The sequence below is a fragment of the Hesperophylax consimilis genome, chromosome 4 (assembly GCF_061612785.1).
Source record: "Hesperophylax consimilis isolate HC1 chromosome 4, BYU_Hcon_1.0, whole genome shotgun sequence".
Classification (NCBI taxonomy): Eukaryota; Metazoa; Arthropoda; class Insecta; order Trichoptera; family Limnephilidae; genus Hesperophylax; species Hesperophylax consimilis.
In genome coordinates, this window is record NC_142839.1 from 42,163,962 (window position 1) to 42,186,178 (window position 22,217).

The window sequence follows — 22,217 nt, forward strand, 5'->3', positions numbered from 1 at the left end:
TATTTTGTGTAGATACTGCCTTCACTGATTCAAATTGATTAAAACAATGATGTTACAGGAAGCATGCTTTGAAATAAAATGGACGCCTTTTGTGCTCTTTTTACATATCCGGATATTTCGTATAGTCTTACAAACATACCAACGATACGATCTTCCTTGTTGGTAATTCAAACATGTTTTCCAAATGTCCTTCACGTTTTGCAATCAAAACCCCAATTTCCCAAACAATTAAAAGGAAAACTAATAACCCGTAAATGAAATTAGCAATTAACCCAACAGAAAATCGGGGTAGGTAGGACAGGCAGTAGGATCCGCACCCCCTCGGCCCGACCCTTCCTTGACGTTGTAGGAATAGCAGCCATATACTGGGAAATTTCAGAGATCTAACTTTGAATTTTCCCCTATACCCTCAAGTATTACGTTTCGGTAGTTAACTAGCTCCCGTTGTACGCAAAAGTGGCTTTGATCATAAATTTAATCTCTGTAGGATAAAAATATATTTGACGAATCCATAATCGATTAACTCGCGACAAATTTCGTAAATTTAATTCTATTAATTAATAGTATTAAGTAGTAAATTGAATTCTATTAATTAATAGCATTGATAAGTGCCTACATAAGCGAATTAATGAATTCATAAAAAAGTTGGACTAAATACAAGATCAGTTAACATGTTCATATTTTGCAACTTGATGTAGGTATTTTCACATTTTTTATGTGCTACCATCCGAGTCTTGATTTAATGGAGAGAGAAACAATGTAATCCTTTAATTGACAAATTATGAAACGCTGAAGTAAATAGGGTAAGGATAGCGGTAGCTTAGTGAAAGTTAGTATTTGCACATAATACAAATATTTAATTAATTTATTTTTTGATACACTTTATCAGATATGAGTAAGTAAGGATCGCACGTACTTTTTTTACTGTGCCTGTCTCACCAGGGATATGTTTTGTATAGACAGGCCAGTTTACAGTGTTTTATTTTTAAAATAGGTGCATTTGCAGATAAATTGCAAGCAAAAATAATTGACAGAATCAAACCAATAGAATGAGAAAAAAAATATTTCAGACTTGTGTGAGTTGACTTATTATATTGCACAACCTTTTTGATTATCCTACATATACAAAAATGAAGGTCTCTTTGTTGGTCCCCCATATACTAAAAAACTACTACATCGATTTCTCTGAAATTTTCTGAAGTACGCCCGAGGTAGAACGCACTATCCCTGCACTGGAATGAGATACATAGTCGAATTAAAGTTAATGTTTTGTAATGTAACAATGTGGTACATAGTAGTGATGGAAGAAAAACTTTAAATAACGCTTTATCTCTGCGCTGGGTTGAGTACAACGTAACGTAACGGATAATGCTATTGTTTCTAATTTAAAAGGTTAAAAACCTCCAAATTTTACTATAAACCATTCATAACCCGAACAACGCCGGGTACACTCCAGCTAGTTTATTTTACTATAAACCATTCATAACCCAAACAACGCCGGGTACACGCCAGCTAGTTTTTTTTAGTATAAACCATTCATAACCCGAACAACGCCGGGTACACGCCAGCTAGTTTTTTTAGTATAAACCATTCATAACCCGAACAACGCCGGGTACACGCCAGCTTGTTTATTTTATTATAAATCATTCATAACCCGAACAACGCCGGGTATACGCCAGCTAGTTTATTTTACTATAAACCATTCATAACCCGAACAACGCCGGGTACACGCCAGCTAGTTTTTTTAGTATAAACCATTCATAACCCGAACAACGCCGGGTACACGCCAGCTTGTTTATTTTATTATAAATCATTCATAACCCGAACAACGCCGGGTATACGCCAGCTTGTTTATTTTACTATAAACCATTCATAACCCGAACAACGCCGGGTACACGCCAGCTAGTTTTTTTAGTATAAACCATTCATAACCCGAACAACGCCGGGTACACGCCAGCTTGTTTATTTTATTATAAATCATTCATAACCCGAACAACGCCGGGTATACGCCAGCTTGTTTATTTTACTATAAACCATTCATAACCCGAACAACGCCGGGTACACGCCAGCTAGTTTTTTTAAGTATAAACCATTCATAACCCGAACAACGCCGGGTACACTTTTATTTTATTTTTTATATTGAATACCTCACAAGAGTCCCAACTGCTCCCGTCTGGAGCCAGTGAGACTATGGCATCCCCAATTGGGGGATGTTGTGAGGCTGAAGGTAAGTGGGGAAGGGAAAGAGGAAGGTGGGGAAGTACCTGGCTATTCAGATCTAGTCACTAAACACGGCTAAAGCCATTTGGAGCAACGTTTCAATTCTGAATGGTGGTCTTACACCAGGGCTATACTGGTAGTCTCTTCCACTCTGAACGTGCCGCAAATATACTATATAATATTTTAATTAATTAATTGTGAAATAACACAAATTAATCAAATAAAATTTATTTGCGCACGCCGGGTTCGAACCCGCGACCTTCGGAATGGCAGTCCAATGCGTTACCACTGGACTATGCCGGCCGTCAAAGTTTATTATAAAGTAATGATTTTATATTATCATTATTTTTCTGTTATATTTTTGTAAATAGATACTTATTTGTCTGTACCTTTTTGTCTATTCTAATACGTATTCATTTTTAGTGCACTTTGTTTCCCGATAAAGAAACCATTGGTTTTGAAACATGTCGATAATTTGAAATAGCGTAATAAAAATATTGATGTAATTTTTTTGGATTTTATACTTGTATTTGTTTGTCTTGTATTGTCAGATAAGTTATTTTGTATTTTAGTCGCAACGTATTTGAAGTTTATTTGTCTAAATGTAATATTTGTCGCTAAACATAGCTAATGTCATTTTGTAAATTCTAAAATGTGCATTCTCACCATAGCACTTCCAGAAGTATCAAAGAATCTGGAACGAGGTGCAAATATACTGTAAGTATATTGTAGAAAATTATTTAATGAAAATCGGACAGATGAATCTGCAACGTAGTTAATTACATCATATTATTAATACGTGATTTCAACTAAATTTTATGACATTCAAAAAATTAGTAGCAAAAATTCTGATCAGGTGTATAAAGGAGATCTCAGGTGGTATCAGTACTCTTTGGTCCATTTGAAAAGCTGAACAACGAAAACCCACCGACGCACTTTGGACGGAATGGAAAAAAAACGCGAATTAAGTGGTTTTTGCAAATGTTAATTTTTTTAATATTTATATTTTTTTTAGTGTAGTACAATAGTTTCTGCATTTTATGTGTTAATTCAAATATGTCAATAAGGCTTGATGGAAGTTTGGCAACGCTGCAAAGTGTGTCGTAAGTTGAAGGTTCTGCATCGCGTTTTTCAGTTCACTCCTACGCGTGAGCAGAGACGGTTGTGTAATTAATGACGATTGGATATATTTACAAAAGTTTGTTATGGCTGACATTCCTCAAAGTATTTTTAATTTAATTTACTAAACTATATATCAATATATCATGTGTGTGAGATTTGAACTAACATCTAATTTTACACAATTTTTGAATTTTTTTGCTGTTAAAATGCATATTTCAATTAGAATTTAGAAACAAATCATCGTTTTTTACCATTTATGAATATATAAGTATTGTAGACTGAAGTCTCACCTTTAATGTCATATATAAATTGTGGTCATCTTTTGTCCTTCCTTGAACAATTTTGTTATTTTCAGGAAGGCCTATATGCATTCCCCGGAGAGAATTATTCGAAGCATTAAAACAACGGGGTATATTAAATGCCACTTCTGGGAAATCAAAAGAGTTTTTAATTAATTACGTAACACAAAAATACCACATAGCGGCAGGTTCTAACATTTTGAGCCCTACATTTTACAAAAACATTAAGATTTTTTCACTACAATTAATGAAGAAATTTCTACATATAGTATTTTAATATTTTTACTTAAAAATAGTTATAATTCATTAAAAAGATTAAAAAAAAATATTGCACTAATATTTAGCCAGCAAACAATTAATTCGTGTTTTTTCTTCATTCCGTCCACTGTGCGACGCGACGACGCTAAATTCTCGTGTGGGAGGCTTAACACAGCTGCTTGGAATGAGGGTCCTTTGAGCGACGTGACCACAACCTGGTTACAATGTGGTTCAAGTATTAAAGATAAAAATAAATCATAATTTTTAAGCTAGCCTTTAACAATAATTTTGTTGCCATCTGTTCTGTATTGATTTTGTGTTAAAAACTCAGGGCTTACAATTGATTATTTATTTGTTTGGAATTAACGACAAAAGTGCCATTTATGTACATAGATGTTAGTTATTGATAGTCATAGTAAGAAATGTTTAATAAGTACAGCTTTATTTTTCAATAGAGGCATATTAAAAACATCAGCTAACATAGCACAAGAATCACCAATTGTGTGTAATCTATTTATGACATAATTGTAGCCTGAAACCGTAGTTCAGTTGTCACAATAAGATATAGTAAGGAAACTTGATCTAATGGTGGTAACTTGAAAGTGTTTTAACATTAATATAGCAAGGCAATCCAACTGATAATTTACAATTTCGTACAAACATTTTCTTATAACGTAAATAATAAAAAAGCACAATCTAAAGATCCTAAAGGAATTTTTAAGTCTAAAATTAATATTCTATGTAGTAGTGTGTCGTGGGCGTATTCGTGTGCTCCAAGTATGCTCTATTAATATCCTAAGTAGAAGTGTGTCGTGGGCGTGTTCGTGTGCTCCAAGAAAGCTATATTTTTTTACTTCTGTTCAGACTTGAAACACTTTCACACAGTAAAAAATCTTTCTTGGACAGGTACATTGGCTAGCCAGGGGCCTCGGAGTCGATAAGTATTACAAAATATTGTATTATATTAGAAACCTACAACTATAGCTGTGAGGAAAAAATGGACGCCCGGCAATAAACAGGCATAGCCAACACTAGTTAATGAGGAAGTTAGTTTCACCTGTTGGAGACATCGGGGTACCGCTGCGGGCAGACGGGGCCGAAGGAGTCAGCTAGGCGGGTGCCGTGCCAGGGCGGCGGGGCGTGCGGAGGCTGCAGGCGGCCGGCGGCACCGTATGGCACTCCCAGGAAGGCTTCCACAGGCTCCAGGTGCCGAGAGTGGGGCTCCAGGATTATGCCGCGGATAGCTCCTGAAACAATAGAAATCATATATTAATAATTTAGTCACTCCCTTCAATTCGATTTCCCATAATAAAATTAGGTGGTTATCTGTAAGTAACAGTCAAGAGATGGGTAGGTAATTCTAAAGAGTTATATTTGCTTATAAAGTTTGAACGTAGTGTTTGAAATATGTATCATATATTTTCTATTAGTGCCAATTTACTCTACAAATCGAGGTTGGATATTCTTTCAGAAATTGTACCCGTAATTAATACCTACCTTTTTGGAATAGCGTTCAGTGAAAAAACCTTTTTTCTCAATAACTGCCATAGCTTGAACACAAACATTTCTTTTGCCACTTCTAACAAGTCGGTACCCACTAAATTCAGCCTCACAACATTTCTCACACAGAACAGGCCGTAGTTCCAGAGGCTCCGGAAATCTGTACGGAATCACAAAAAAATTAAATGTTATGTAGTTATGTTAAGTAGAGGCGTGTTTTAATTTTATCGTCCTCTCTTTAAACATTACCAATTTTAATGTGACCACGTCCTTTACAAACTAAAGGATGATGGTCGAAAAGAGGGGTTTGATATATTATACGATATCCTTTCAAATAATGAAGAGATTTATGTTCTTTAGCACATCTAGCTTGGATAAACTCAACTCCCGCCGCTTTGGCTGTAGGGAGGGGACATGAAATATGACGTTCTCCACACCCACACCCCATGCCTCGCACCCTCATCTCACCCCTTAACGAAATTTCCTTTTATATCCGCAAAATTTCTCCCTGCAATTTGGCATAGGTTTCCCTTATCGTATTTTATTATTTTATCATTTCTGTCAAAATCAGTCTTTGTCTTTGAATGCCACACGAAAAGTTGTAGGCGTTAATGTTAATTTATTCGCTTTTTCTTTGGATACCAAAAACTACTTATTTCCATTGTGATTGTAGATCAATATATTATATTATAAACTTTTAAATTTGTTTCAATACTAAGAAAAAGTTTTTTGGTCTTCGATATAACGTTTTTTTTACTTGTTTAAAATGATAAATCATGTAATGTATTTGCCATTCCAATACTTGATAAGGTGTTTTAAGTTTATTCAAGCATTTCTGGTACACTGCCGCTGTAACTAAAAACATAGTGTCTTTTTTAAGACTTCTAAAGAAGTCACTGTGTTTTTATTTACTGCGGAGGGACAATTCTAGCAACTATCACCAGATTTTCGCGTGGCAAAGTGTAGGTGCCAGATTTAATTTTATCCTCTCCAGAAGATAAAGTGCTTCTGTCCCGACTGCCCAGAGAGTCATTGGAACTGTGGTATATATGGTATATTAATGTTTATGAAAACCGTAGATATCATCCTTTTTGTCATCTTAGGTTAGATTTGAAACCATCTGTAACTTAAATTTCATCGTTGATGTCAGGATTCTACATGCCTTCCAACTCCTAACATTTGTAATAATGAGGTCTTGTTTGCAAAATAACTTGAAAACATTAATTACACTTCCTAAGTTGGGCAATGTAAATTACGGTTTTACCACAAATATAATGTCAGACGCAGAGGTCCCGCCTTGGGTGATATAATAAATGAAAAATTTCAGGAGAGTGCAGATTGTGACGGCAGCCTGAAAAAACATTTTCTGCTTTTTAAAATTCCAAGGGTATTAATATTTCAAAGCGACTTCGTTCACAAAAGGAGGAGAAGATTACTTATTTTTGAAACCATAATAATAACAAGCTTCATAATATTATAGAATCTGAAAATATCAGTGTCGATTAAAGCACTTTTTTTATTCTTACTTGTGAAGATTTATAAAAGTGGGACGACTTTGCTGGTGGTGAAAATGGATTAAAGACAAGGGAGAGTGTTGGGAACCTTTCCAATTTTTGGAGATGTTTTTAAAACGTGACAGAAAACAACTGCACTTGAAAACGAGCTACAAGCTTAAAAAAATTACCTGAACCTTTTGTGCAATCATCTCTACTATCCACCGCTTGCGTTTCAAATATGTAATTAGCCGATGCATTATCAGAAAAACCAATATTTGACGATGAGGTGTGCGCAATGGTCAGTTTGGCTCGTGCACTGTTTACTGTGTCACAGGAGTTGTTTAAATATCGAGTGGATCAATTGGACAGGTGACCGGTGACCGGCGACACGCGGGATGTCACCGCGTGTTAAACACAATTCCAGTTAATAATTAGCATTCTATTAAAAACACATTAAATGAAATTTCCAATATTTCAATATAAATATTTATATATGTAATAAAGTAGATAAAGTTATGTTTTTCACGTTAAAACAAACTAAGGATTTGTGACTATTAAATTTGTAATTTATTTTGTTGAGGAAGAACCCCACATTTGTCCGGAAGAAAGTTATGCTAGTGTCATATGCCGAAAAATGGCAAAATGATACCGCCATGCCATTCCCGTTGACTGACTGACTGACTGTCTGATTGACTGACTAACTGACTGACTGTCTGATTGACTGACTGACCTGACTGCGTGTCCACGATGCGCGAGCTGTAGCGGGGCCCTGCCGCGGCGGGAATACCATCACCAGCAGTAGCGGCCACAGCGCGCCCGCCATGCCGCCATCCTAACGACTCTGACCTCCCCTCACCCGCCCACTATCTAATTGAATGACTGACTGTCTGACTGACTGACTGACCTGACTGCGTGTCGACAATGCGCGAGCTGTAGCGGGGCCCTGCAGCGGCGGGAAGCACCAGCACCAGCAGCAGCGGCCACAGCAGCCTGCACAGTGCGCCCGCCATGCCGCCATCCTCACGCCTCCTGACCTCCCCTCACCTGCCCATCTGAAACAAAGAAACATAAAAATATTACTAAACATGTTTTGGGTCAAAGCACTACCCTTTCAAATCAAATCAGACACAAATCGAAAAAGGCCCAATGTAATTTTGACTCGCTTTATCTCTGCAGATCAGAAACAAAAGGAGAATGCTCAGAATCCCTGGGCTACAGTAATTTATCATTCTAAATTAAACCAAGGAATGTACAAACTTTCTAAGCAGGAGACCATTTCAACGGAATGCAGCTAGAGAAGTGATATTCAAATGTTTGTTAGTCGTAAGCTGTTTCTGGGTACTGTACATTGCGAGTACCGGCGTTGGGTAAATTACTCCAATATGAATGAATCTTCGGTTCACAACATACCACAATTCGGGATGTCATAGTCTCACTGGCTCCAGACGGTTGGGAGCAGTTGGGACTCTTGTGCGGTTTTACTTAAAAATAATTAAAAATTTACAATTATGAACTACACAATATATATCAATATATCATGTTGTACTTACATACTGTAATAAAGTAGTCAATTTCTTTGTAAAAGTCCAATAGAGCGTCAACAAATAATATATAAATAAACTATAAATTATCATCTTTAGAGCGCCGTATTATGATAAATCACCTCGGGGGTGCAATGTGTTATTTAAATAAATATAAAGTATATATTGTGTTCACTCTGGTAAACATTTTTTGTATTTTTTTTTACTGCAACGCCTAGGTACGATTATATTTTAGACCAAATAAATTGTTTGCTTTTAACGCATATATTTGAACAGAACAATAATATAAACATCAGCATAGTTAAGAGTAATTTTAAAATAAGTCGGGAGCATAAATTATTATTATTATGATTCAAAACTTGTCCAAAAGTTTAAAGTTTGGAATAATAATTGTCATCCATTGAGAATCACCTTACAAGAAGTTGTTCCTCTCATTTCTTGTGTTCTTGTACGCTACACCTTTTGTGAGAAACATTGCAAGCACTTTGTCACTGAATGCTTTATTTCTCCATTCCAGCGGTATTGTCATAGTAAACTAAGCGAAAAGTACCAATGGAAGCACCCCCCCTCCATATTATATTTCAAAGCTTGTTTTGTTTTCAAGTTCAAAATATTTTCGTTGATATTTTAAGTCTGATTACGAACGCGATATTATACGCTCGAAGTTTTTGTTACGGTTTCCATATTGTGTATACATTTACGTGAATTAGGTGCAATTACTTTGGTTTTTGTTTTACATTTTCATAAGCATTTCGTTTACATGGAAACATGTGGAACAATGAAATTTTCCACTTACCCGAAATGATTTTTTAAATACCACAGTAGCGCGTACCTACTTTTAATAATACTAGAGTAGCGCGTACCTACTGTTAATAAATACTCCATTCGCTAGTCACACTACTGTATCATCTTTTGAAGCACTACACGGAGAAAAATTAGTATTGCTAATTTATTAAAATCCTATTAAAACTGTGATTGCAGGCCGTTTCCTATTTTTACTACATTCCTAATGCATCGAAACACGTGTTCATGCACCTGCATTTGTCCTGATAATATATAATAACGAAATGCCAAAATACTATTATTTTTACGACCGGTCAGTGGCTGAGTTAGCATCGCGTTTGGGTCCGACCCAGGCGTCGTACATTGAATTCCTCGGCTGTCTAAGTCCTCCGTCACGATACAAGCAACATTTTCCGCATATTGCGGTGGTAGTAGAAGATTTTCAAATATTGTCAGGTTATTCATAAACTAGAAATGTTTATATTTCTTATTTAAAAAAAAACTAAAAGAAAAAATCGTTTTTAAGTGAAAGTTAAAGTTTATTAGGAAACCTATGAATTTATTCCTTGTATCAGACGCAAGTCCTTTACATTGACTGTAAATAGGGGGGTGCTGAGTCTTCTAGTCGGTGAGCTGCTTTATGTTCAGGGCCTGTTCCAGTTGATGTCGTATATCCAAGGAGAAAGCAGTCGGTAGTCCAGGGAAGTGCAAGGTCAAAAGTCAAAGGCGGTTGTAGTGGTTCCAGCGGGAGAAGCAGTCCAGAATTAATCGGTCAGAGTAGAGGTCGCAAGAGAGAGACTTGAGATTGTTTTACGCGCGGTATATATATCGGAATAGCGGGAGCGTGCACACATCGGTGTGCGCGCGTCAGAACCGCCCCACGTAAACGAGATGCATTTTTATGCAGCTTCGTGTGTTTTCACATGACTTTAATAGTCAATATTAAAATTATTTATTCAATAGTACTCTGTACGCCGCTTCATCTCATGAAAACTTTTTTCCCTAGCATCTTTAATGTTTTTATAATAAATAGTACAATATGAATCAGTGGGTCCTCAGCCTAACATTGGTGTGAGGAAATCCTTATAATTACTTAATATTAATGTTTACATATTTCAATATTACTTTACACCATAGACGCGAGTCCAGCCTTTCAACCTGTATATTTTTATTTAGCATTACTGTGGAGAGATTCACGCAAATCTAACATTAATTTGCCCAATTATATATGAACAGAGAAATATTTCTAGCTTTAACAATCACCGCAAAGCATTGCGGTGATTGGCTGACGGTCGCCGTTCAGTGTTTGGCCTGGCTTTTCCTGGGCAAAGGAGAGGGGATGCAAAGTAAATACTGTTTCCGCGGCCTGCATTGTGCCCAGTGCTCTCAAGCTCTCTGATCCGGGGAGGGGATACGATGTAAATACTGTGTCCGAGCACGCGTTGTGCTCAGTTCTCGCCGGCTGGGGAGGGAATACGATGTAAATACTAGCTTTCTTATCCTTCCCAGGTCAGAAAACTGCTTTGCGGCCTTTGGCTAGCATTGCGTAATGCGTTCGATACATTCCTTAAATGCATATAATATCGTTTTTAACCGTATGATGAACAATTTGATAAGATTCTTAATAAATTTGCAATATTTAATATCAGTAAATTTTCTCCTTGTAGCGGCTAGCCTCATGGCCGCCTGCCGACAGCCCTGGACAACAGAGACAACATCCTCCCCACGCTATATAAAATCTTAAATGGTTTAAGATTTTTAGTGAATAAAACAAGATCTTTCCGAGTTGATATTATTAACTTCATACCTCTATATCTTAAAAACGTTCAGACCACTCCAATTCCTACCTAATGGTGAAATAATAAACAATTAATAAAATTAATTTGGTTTGCGTAGAAATATATTCATTGGAATACCCTACCTCGGGGTCGTGAAATATTTGAATGGCAATTTCTGTAAAAAAATATAATTATTATTCTACCGGTTTCATTATTTTTCATTGGAAAAGAACAAAGAAACCTCTGAAAAACATTTTATAATTGTGATTGCGAAAGATATTCATTTATTCATTACCATTTCTAAAGCCGCACGTAACTTGAATCTACATTTAAATATCATAATTGTGATTTATTTTCACATCTATTTTTTTTACAAATTTCAAAATGAGACTCGATATTTTTCACTGGGAAGGTAGGTACCCACATATTTCCTAAGAATTTAGTAAAAACATATTATAGATTTATATATTATTGCTTGAAAGCAGAATGATGACGACGTGAAATTAATGTTTTAACATAGAAACCTTCTAAAAATTTTTTAAAAGAAAATTTTAACTTAACCCTTAACTTTTCAGGCCAACTTAAACTCGGTTTAAAACCCATAGAGTCAACTTGTTCGCTCTTCGGAACAGCTCACGGAAATCGTTACGTCTCCCTTACCGTCATAGTTAGAAATATGAACTAAACGGTATTAGAAAGAAACAAAACACTGAACTTTATATACGAACATGAAAATTAACCACGGAATAATTAAAATAACAAAGGTTCTGACCTCAATTTGAAAAAAATTTATGAAACTTTTTAGTAACTATTTTTTTTATTAGTTATATAAAACAACAAACAGAGTTAGCAGTAATATTTTAGATGATTTTTTCAAATAAAATATGGGTTTTTTTCACTATAGTTCAATTTTTATATGAAAAAAAACGTTTGTTTTCTTTTTATTTTTTGAAGTTTTATTTATAAAATATGATATTTTAATAATAATACGTTTATTTCTTATAATACTATTTGCGTATTTCATCACCTTTCAAAACAGTTTTTATTTTTCGGATCTGCATAATCCCATTATTTTGATTTTATTGAGGAGTGGAATACACACAAAATCTCCAACTTTTTGACAGCACTTTTAATTAATACCACGGGCAATATACCATTGGCCTGAAAGGTTAACGAAACAAACTATCGACATGCCTTTATATCGTGATCATAAAAGGAAATGTAGTTATTTTAATTTTTATAATTTTGAGATTTATTTACTAAGTTATAGTTCCTTATATTCTACTGGAAAAATTGATCAAGTCCCAAAATACCCCACAAAATGGAAAGTTGCATATTGACCAAGTCAGTCTGTGAAGTTTTGCTACATGAAAACTGACCAAAATTTAGTATCTGTTCCCTGTAGGTATTTTTGTCTATGCAATAGTAGCAGTGACTTATTAGTGATTTGATCGTGGTCAGTCTCATTCAAGGGATAACTCCAATCGAAAATTAGAACCGAAATATTGTGACGTCATATGATTGCTGTGATGAATCAAATTTCTGGTAAGTTTTTAGATTCTCACGGCCAAAAGCATTTTTGTTGTTTGTTTTTGGGGTGTTATGCCGTGTTGCGCTAACTCCTTCTTTAGCCGACGTTTCGGACAGCGTTGCTGTGTCCATCATCCACACTCCAACGCTGTCCAAAACGTCGGCTAAAGAAGGAGTTAGCGCAACACGGCATAACACCCCAAAAACAAACAACAAAAATCAAATTTCTTCACAAATTAATTTGAATTATAAACTGAGTGTGTTCCCGCAGTATGCGCACAAAGACAAAGAAAGTTTTGACAGACGTGGGTTGTAAGGATAGAAATGAGAAGTGCAGGGTAGAGCGACAGGTCCTACGAGCTCATTAAGGAACACAGTCAAGACCGATGCAGAAGAGAGAGGAGACCGAGACAGGAGTGGTGGTGGTGGTGAAGTACGAGTTCCCCACCCAGCGGTGTGATGCTGGGCGGTGGATGGAGAAGTTACAGACGAGTTGGAGAAATTGATTGGCAAGATATGTTATTCTCCGCCCGGCGACGTAATGATGGGCGTGAGACCAAGAAAGTGCGGTGACAAGACGCAGCTGGGAGGGCCTGAGATGCAGAACTGCAGAAGCTGCCATTCAGAAGAAGCTGGACTTCGGCCTTACTAAGGCCAACGCGCCGAACCAACTGAGTGACAATAGTGTAGTTACAGTGAACAATGACGATGTGAATAGTGGCAAAGCAACCCGAACCATATGACAACTAGTTAAGTTATAGAAGTAAATAGATCTAATTATAATTTAAACTTAGTATTAAAAAAGGAGAAACCCAATTAAAATCGATACTCATAATTAATAGATGTTATTAATTAAATTCACGTCCCTAGGCACAAAGAATTGGTAGGTAAGAATTGGTTATTTCAATGTGGTAGGCGGGAATGGGTACCGCCGCCCTGGGAACCATTTATTGGATTACCAACACCTCTGCCACAGGTCACCCCAAGTGGTTCGCTACGTTTGGTGATTTAGCAGGGGTGCCTGGGTTCATGGGTTAAGGTTTGCCCAGGCCTTGGTGGCGGGTGCGTCGGCCCACCTTCTGCGTGGCGGGCCGGTTGGGAGATGCTGGTTGAGGGAGACCCTTTACAACCGGTTACCGCTGTCCGGGCCGCTCGATAGTACAGGGGCCCGACCCTCAGGCTCACGACTAAGGGTGGGCTGCCCCATCAGCGAGTGAAAAAACCCCGCCACTGCTGTTGTGCCGGTTCGTGACCGGAGGGGACCCAGCAGCAGCGTTTGGGGCGCATTGGATGCCCTCTCCAGCCGGATTTTCCTAGCCTATCGCCTAGCACCGCAGTGGGTGGGGTGGGACCAAACGCTCATCACTCCTGGACAGCCCGAACCCCAGATTCCTACCCACCCCTCATACCTTTCCTTTCCAGACCTTTCCTTTCACCTCCTACCCTTATAAAAATAAAAATAAAATTCATGAACATACAACACAACAATTTTAACATCGTTACAGCGGCGAGTAGCAGGCGTCCCCGATGCGGGCCAAAACTGTTGGTAAATTTTGCCAAAATTCGCGGCCTGCACACAAATTTAAATTCCGTCCATCACCATCTTTTGTCCCAACGTCCCAACCTTCTTTTCCTATCCGAAACTCAGATAGCCGAGCCGCAAGACTCCTCCTATCTGGACTGCCCGGGCTTTACCCTCGCAAGCAAATTCCGACTGAAAGGAGGAGTCTGCCTCTATAGTCGAGCTGACGTCAACTGTGTGCGACTATTGAGTCTGGAAAACTCCAGATTCGACGTAATGTGGGTGCGCGTCAATTTTGCCAGTACGGCAAGATTCTACGCATGTCTATACCGTTCACCGAACCATAGCGAATCAGACACTTCCGAGCTCTTCAAACATTTGAGCGATACTATTGATGATCTCTTGCCCCGCTACCCTTCGGCCGAGTTTGTTGTTCTGGGGGACTTCAACGTTCATAACGAACCATGGTTGAAGTTCTCAGGCCCAACGGACTCGGCTGGCCGACAGGCGGAATCCTTTGCCATTTGCTACGGATTAGAGCAATTGGTTCAGGAGCCTACAAGGGTTCCTGATGTCCAGACTCACCGCTCCAATCTGTTAGACCTATTCTTAACTACTGTGCCACACGGTTGTAAGATTGACGTCACAGCGCCTCTGGGATCATCTGACCACTGCCTAGTGACGACATCAATCCCCGTTAGCCTCAGACCAACCAATGAGAGGCTGAGGAGAAAAGTGTGGCACTATAGGTCAGCAGATTGGTTCGGTATGCGGGCCCATTTCAACGCTTTTCCGTGGTCAGCTGTTTGTTTTTGGACTTCGGACCCTTCAAGATGTGCCCAGGAGATTGGTGAAGTCATCAAATCGGCGATGGATGGCTTCATACAATCAACTACTAAAGAAACTGGTGTGGGCTCAAAGCCGTGGTTCAGTCGACAATGCTCCGAAGCAGTCCGACGAAAAAACGCGGCTTACCGAGCCTACAACACATCTCGAACGCCCGAAAGCAGATCAGCATACAACAAATCGGCAAAGGAATGCAGGAGAATCATCAATAGGTCAAAATTCGAACACGACCTGCAGATCAGCAAAAAGCTGGCTGCCTGCCCGCATGGCAGCAGAGCATTCTGGTCGCTTGCGGGCTCAATAGGTCGAAATTTTTGCAAACCCAGTTTGCCACCTCTTACCAGACCTGACGGCTCACTAGCAAACACCGCCACCGAAAAGGCTAACTTATTAGGGAAAATGTTTGCGGAAAACTCGACCCTCGACGACGGGGGTGCTGTTCCGCCGTCGGTTCCTCACTGCGGCTTCTATATGAAAAAGCTGAGGATCCGGCATCGGGATGTACTCCACGTCATACGGGGGCTCGATGTTAACAAAGCTAGTGGACTTGATGGAATACCTGCCCTGGTATTGCAGAGGTGTGCTGCGGAAATAGTTCCAGTTTTGACAAAGCTCTTCAAAATGTCCCTGAAGTATGGCACTGTGCCTTCTGGTTGGAAAAAAGCGGTAATTCACCCTATTCCCAAAAAAGGTGACCGCTCCAACCCGGCCAACTACCGCCCCATAGCGATCACATCAGTTCTGTCCAAAGTGATGGAACGTGTGATCAACGACAAACTGCTCACATACCTCGAGAAGAACAAAATTATCAACGACCGTCAATACGGATTCCGGCGGAACCGCTCGTGCGGTGATCTTCTCGCGTTTGTGACGCATGTTTGGGGGCGGTGCCTGGAACGTCACGGTGAGACCCAAACGGTCGCACTAGACATATCCAAGGCCTTTGACCGGGTCTGGCACCGAGGACTTGTCAACAAATTGCATTCTTACGGACTTCCCGCATCCCTGTGTACGTGGATTGCTGACTTTTTAAGGGATAGGTCGATTCAGGCGGTTGCTGACGGTTTCACCTCTTCCTCGCACTTCATAAATGCTGGCGTCCCACAGGGATCGGTTCTGTCTCCGACTTTGTTTTTTTGCACATCAATGACCTTTTGACATGTGCACCGATTCATTGTTACGCGGATGACAGTACAGTTTATGATAGCTTTTTGTTTGACAAGCCCCCAAAAGGCACACAAACTCCAACGGCTCGGAGGGCTTTGAAGCAGAGAATGGACGGTTATCTCGAGAGTATTTCCTCCTGGGGTAAAAATAATCTCGTCGAATTGAATGTTTCAAAGACCCAATCCTGTCTGATTACGTCTAAAAGGGATCCAAATGATAATCTAGTCTCCTTCAACGGAAGCAATCTTCCGAACAGGCCTTCCATTGATATGCTTGGTGTAACTATAAGTGACCAACTCAGGTACGGGGGCTCCATCGAAGCCAGAGTAAAGTTGGCCTCTCAGAAGCTGGGCGTACTGTACAGGGCCCGCAGATACTTTAATAGTACACAACTGCTCACCCTGTACAAATCGCAAGTGCGCCCTACTGTCGAATTTGGCAGCCATCTCTGGTCTGGAGCCCCAAAATACCTGAAAAAACCCTTGACTCTGTGCAGAAACGGGCGGTCCGTTTGATAGATTCCCCAATCTTAACAAACGGACTGCAATCTTTAGAGCACAGGCGTCAGGTAGGTATGCTGTCCTTGTTCTATCGGTATTACAATGGAAGATGCTCTGAGGAACTAGCGTCATTGATCCCTTTGGCACCGGTGCGTAGTCGGGATACACGCCAATTGCGCGCTCAACATTTGTACACAGTTGACACTTTTCACATGAGAACGGGTCGCTTCTACGATTCGTTCTTAAGTTCAACAGCTCGGCTGTGGAACGAACTGCGTGCCTCTGTGTTTCCTCCCTCCTACAACATGGGACTCTTCAAGATCCATGTTCACTCCTTCCTCTCCAAAAAAAGACCCTCCACACAGCATCCCCAAAGATTACATAGGCCCCGAGAGAAATTATTTTCTTCAGGGCCTCCTGTGTGGAGTAAATATAAAAAAAAAAAAAAAAAAAAAAAAAAAAAGAGACCGAAATTGGTGAGAAGGCAGAACATGCGACTGAGAAGGTAAGTATGCAACAATGTATTTCAGTATTATTCTGAGCTAGTTGCGGAGGATGTTTCAACGATATGTTACATTGCCTAACTATATCCACTAATGAAAAACTCTGAAAGTCTATGGAATAAACTTTCAGAGTTTTTCAATGGTGTATATTATAATAAATAGGCTCCGAATGAGAATTTTACCGTCTTTATATTTGCATATCAATGTTTTTTTAGGACCAATTTTTTTCATACAAAAACCCAAAGATCTCGATCTAGTGAGTGGTTTATTTACTAAATGAACACCTGCGGTGAAAACTGTAAGCAACATTTTTTTGCGAGATGACGATGACCTCACGCGAACACGAAGTAACGATCCTGCAGAAGCACTATAAAATAAATAACTAAAAAAATATTTACACTATTCAATATTTACTAATACCTCCAAACGCGATCTTTTTTAAAACTTCGCTTATCGTTCCTGATTCTCAACTGAAAGCTGCATTTTCTTCAAACGGCCACATTCACAACTAAATCAGACCGTCCGCTGCTTTACTACGTGCGACGAGCTACTTACTGCCGTCAATCCAACAGTCATGCCAGACGGACGTCCTGCTGGCTACCGACTGCTGGCCACCGACTGAACTGGCCACTGATGCTGGCCACCTAAGGCTGGCCAATTCCTGATGGCTACCGACTGATGGCCACCTAAAGCTGGCCAATTCCTGCTAGCTACCGACTGACGGCCACCGAAGGCTGGGCAATCAGTACTGGCTACCGACTGCTGGCCATCGCTGCTGGCCACTTACTACTGGCCATCTGCTGTATCGTATGGCGCGCTGATCCAATTAACAGATGCACCACGTGCTCCAATTTGAAATCATCACTGAAAGCATTCCGATTGCCTCCGTTTCTATTTGTGTATTAAAAGACAGTAGTATTGAAATACAGATACTACTTCTTGTGAATTGGGTTGGCTGTCAGAAATAGGAAGTACCTATAAGCTACACGCCTTTATATGTTATGTATCCCAGTTTTTTTTTTGATCGAAAAATTCCCTCAATATTCAGGGACAATATTTTTAATTTCTCCCCGATATTTATCGATTCCCCTTGGCCGGGAGACTTATCGGTCTTCGGCCCCTTAAATAAAGGCATAGTTTTGTAGTTGGAGGCCCACTTAATTTGGTATCAGCTTCACTCACTGCACTACTTACACGCACGGTAACAATAAAGTGCCGGTGGCATTGCGAACAGCGCGGCGGACACAACCGTTGCGTGTGGCAGTTGGCACACTACTTATGTATAGGTACCAGTACAATACATGTAATTAAAATGTGATTTTTGATTTGAATCGTCTTTAATTTTATGTTGATGTGGACATAACATCTCACGGTGTTTTACTTAAATCATTTCACAGGTCAAGTGCTGATGTGTGCCGGTGCTTATTATTTACAGTTTTATTTATACAGACAAATAAGTCCTGTAAAAATATTTATTTTACAACAAGAGCGATAATTTTAATTTCCTGAATAAGTTGCTAGCTAACTGCTTGCATTTTCATGACAGCGAAAACTGACAAATCAGTCATTTTTAGTTCAAAAACAAATTTTAAATTAAAAAATAACAATTATTTTACAAGCAATAATTATCCGCCCGAACCACTCATCCACATTGAAAAATTTCCTGATAAAAGATACATGACGCCAACGGGACTCGAACCCGTGTCCCTTCGATTTCCGGTCGATAGCTCTGACCACTGAGCTATGGCGGCTTATCTCTTATCCGCGAAATAATTCAAAATATACTAGTGTTTCATTCAACACTTACTGCTTTTTACATTTTTTTCACCTGAAAACAACCAACTTTATTTTATATAAGGGACACGGGTTCGAGTCCCGTTGGCGTCATGTATCTTTTATCAGGAAATTTTTCAATAAGAATGAGTGTTTCAGGCGAATAATTATTGCTTGTAAAATGATTGTTACCCTTTGTGCTTTGCATAAAAAATCTTGTTTTAAACATTAGTTTACCAAAAAATAATAATTACAAAATAACTGTTTCAGAGCAATATATTATATAATATTAAAATGGGAGGTCATCGGAAACATTTCACGCTATTTCTTTTGGTTTTTACTGCCGTCAGCCTGTTAATGTTAATTGTATACCTAATCAGTTAATGTCCCTCTTTCCCATTTCAACACAAAGTGTCACTTATTTCTCGGTACAAAAGTGGTGTCTAAAAAAAAGACTAAAAAATATGTCTCTCCGTATTTCTGCGTATTTCTTTCTTCTCGTAAACTAACCGGGTAAAACGTATTTATGATTTCTCCAAAGTAAGTTGTACCTATTCGAGATAAGCCGAAATAAGAGATAAAAGTAACATAAAAAGGGAATATTTCTTAAGCGGGCTCGGAGCTCCAGAAGGCTGTGGCCGCTGAAGGAGGTGGGATGGGCGATGCGGATAGCCGCGTGCCCTCACATATAAGTTGGCGATTAAACAAGTTTTAGTTTGATATTAAGTGACATACTTGGAAAAGTTCACTAACAAATAAGGGACGAAAGCAGTGGTCGGGGTGGCATTATTAATGTGCGACCATTATTAACGATGATGGGGATCGGATAAATTTCATAATATGTGATTAATTTTCCTCCATTGTTTGATTCAATTCCGCTCAAAGTCTCCTTTAATCATTAGAAATAATGATCTACATTAGATTTTATGGTTCATTATACAAATTCCCTTTCCTTTTATTATAGATTGCTTTAAGCAGGCCCAGTCCTTCCACCGTTCCGTACATAATTTGTAAAACCTTTTTTAAAATGGTAGGCGATTGTGAGCCGCTTAAATGTAGGAACGATAAAATGGATAAAAAACCTATGAAATTTCCGTTATGCCTTCTGTGCGTGTTAAAAATAATTTTCACGCATCGAATTTTTATATTTTTATACTTTTTTAACCCTGTCAAATATGATAAGAATAATTTTGGAGTGTATTACACGGGCCTTACCATTTTCCTGTACCAATTATGTAAAAATTCAATATGGTTCACATGATTGCCTTATCCGCTAACAATTTATTTACAGTATACACAAAAATCGTTTCGCAGCGATTTCCACAGAAAACGCTTCACGTTACGTGCTCATACGGGGCTCTCGACGGTTTTCGATCATCAGATTAATTTAAAATGTCCTCAAAGGGTTCTAACTTTATGCTATATGTATAAACCTAGATGTTAGGAATGTGTTGTGGGGTCAGGTAACCGGCCTTTAAAGCTCGGGTGGTATCCCCACCCGAGAACAACCGCCGCTTGGCATCAAGTAGCTGGGATAAATCGCCTCGAGAATCCTCCTCGAAAGTAACCTCTGAGACAGTCTCTAGCTCAACACGGATTTACTCTAAGAGCCTGCAATTCTGCCTTAATGGGCGGCCGATGGGGGCGGGGGGCGGCGATGGGCGGCGATGGGCCCGATAGGGCGGGACACGAGACACGAGCTTTTAGTCCTGTATTGCGCGTAGCCGGCGGAAGCCGCCCGAGGAATATGGACCAAATGTCGGCTTCAACTTCACCGCAGTCTAATGTCGCGTGTTATACAGGAAAATGGATACCAGTAAAACAGATCGTTTGTTTGGTTTAATGGACTAATTGATTTCTTCCTTAAAATTAGGGTTAGAATAATAGCACTATTTTACCAGAACATTTTTTGGAAGTTCTGGGAAACTGTAAAGCACGCAGATGTTTATACAAATGAAATATAACAAGAAAAAAGAACAAAAAGAAACCTGAATAACCTTTTTGCCTTTTCGCACTTACTACCTTCTGTTTCTATAGAAATGAAGAGCTGGTGGTGGTCATAGTGGGATACTGAGGTTGTTCAGTTAGCCGATGGCATCGGGGGTCATTTGATGTAGCACACATACACTCAAAGGCACACAACATACTAAAACACACTCATAGGCATATTTATACAATTACATGCATACAATCAATGGATACTATAAAAAATTTCAATATAAAAACACCTTCATTTTAAAATTTAAAAAAAACGTAGTTTTTTTTTATTTCAGTGTTGCAAGTTGAATCGCTTTTTTACATAATGTCATCTTATTAAATATAGAAAGTACAAGATAAGCGACTGTTCTTGTTGATATCTGAAATGAAAATAAATAATATCCACGGTTCTAGTGATAGTAAAGGAACAGGAGTAACGACCATCTCTAGCGAGAACCAGAAGAGAGAAATGTAATATTTAATTTTAATGCCATATAAGTCTTCTGTTTTCACGTAGAAGCATCGTAATATCAAGAGTTAAGGAACAAATATATAACAGATTTTACATTTGAAAAGTAGCATTTAATTTTATAGCTACCATCATAAATAATAACACATAAGGGCAAAATAAAATTAAATCCCCCAGTGGAGATAAAATAAGTTAGAAATAGCGAGAAAGTGCGGCTTTAAAATCGACCATAACATTACCATAAAGTACCTTATAAATTTACTCGGAAACGATAGAATCTGACAATTTAGATTGATTTTCAAATTAAGGGGCGTTAATGGCTCGGGTAACAGCTTTAATCTAAAACTGAAGTAGTTTGTTAAACCGTGACCCGGATAACCGGATAACCGGATAAACGGAGATAAGATGTATCTCTTACGTTTACTTTAAGTATTGTTCGTCGTTAACCTTCCCGCGACCCCGGCACATAAGCAAAAACATGAAACGCTAGGCGATTGTTAGTGAGATGATGCGTCTATTAAGACACTCACTCCTGTTCCCGGCATTGCACGTGTTTCAAAACAAGCAAACGTATTGCTCAACCCTTGGAAAAGTTTTTTTGTTGAATTATTTTCGTCTGCCAGCATTTTTGATGATTCTCTCGTGACATCACGAATTAATATTGATCTTGAAAAAAACATTTTCCGTCACAATGACGCCTTTTTCATCGATATTTTACTCGTAACGTAAGCATTTGCCTACACAAGCAAACAAACACATTATTTTACTCGTAACGTAAGCATTTGCCTACACAAGCAAACAAACACATTATTTTACTCGTAACGTAAGCATTTGCCTACACAAGCAAACAAACACATTATTTTACTCGTAACGTAAGCATTTGCCTACACAAGCAAACAAACACATCATTCTACTCGTAACGTAAGCATTTGC

General features: G+C 38.8%; 1 protein-coding gene across 1 annotated transcript in view; it reads right to left on the bottom strand.

Annotated features, from left to right (window-relative positions):
• LOC149424733 (neuroligin-1-like) overlaps window positions 1-22,217 on the bottom strand; it is a 202,426-nt gene that overhangs the window by 86,391 nt on the left and 93,818 nt on the right. Inside the window, exons 2-3 of the mRNA XM_089630973.1 lie at window positions 7,800-7,947; window positions 4,957-5,146 (exon numbers count right to left, since the gene is read on the bottom strand). Coding sequence (XP_089487099.1) covers window positions 4,957-5,146; window positions 7,800-7,905 — 296 coding nt within the window. The 5' untranslated portion in view covers window positions 7,906-7,947. The remainder of the gene's footprint in view (window positions 1-4,956; window positions 5,147-7,799; window positions 7,948-22,217) is intronic.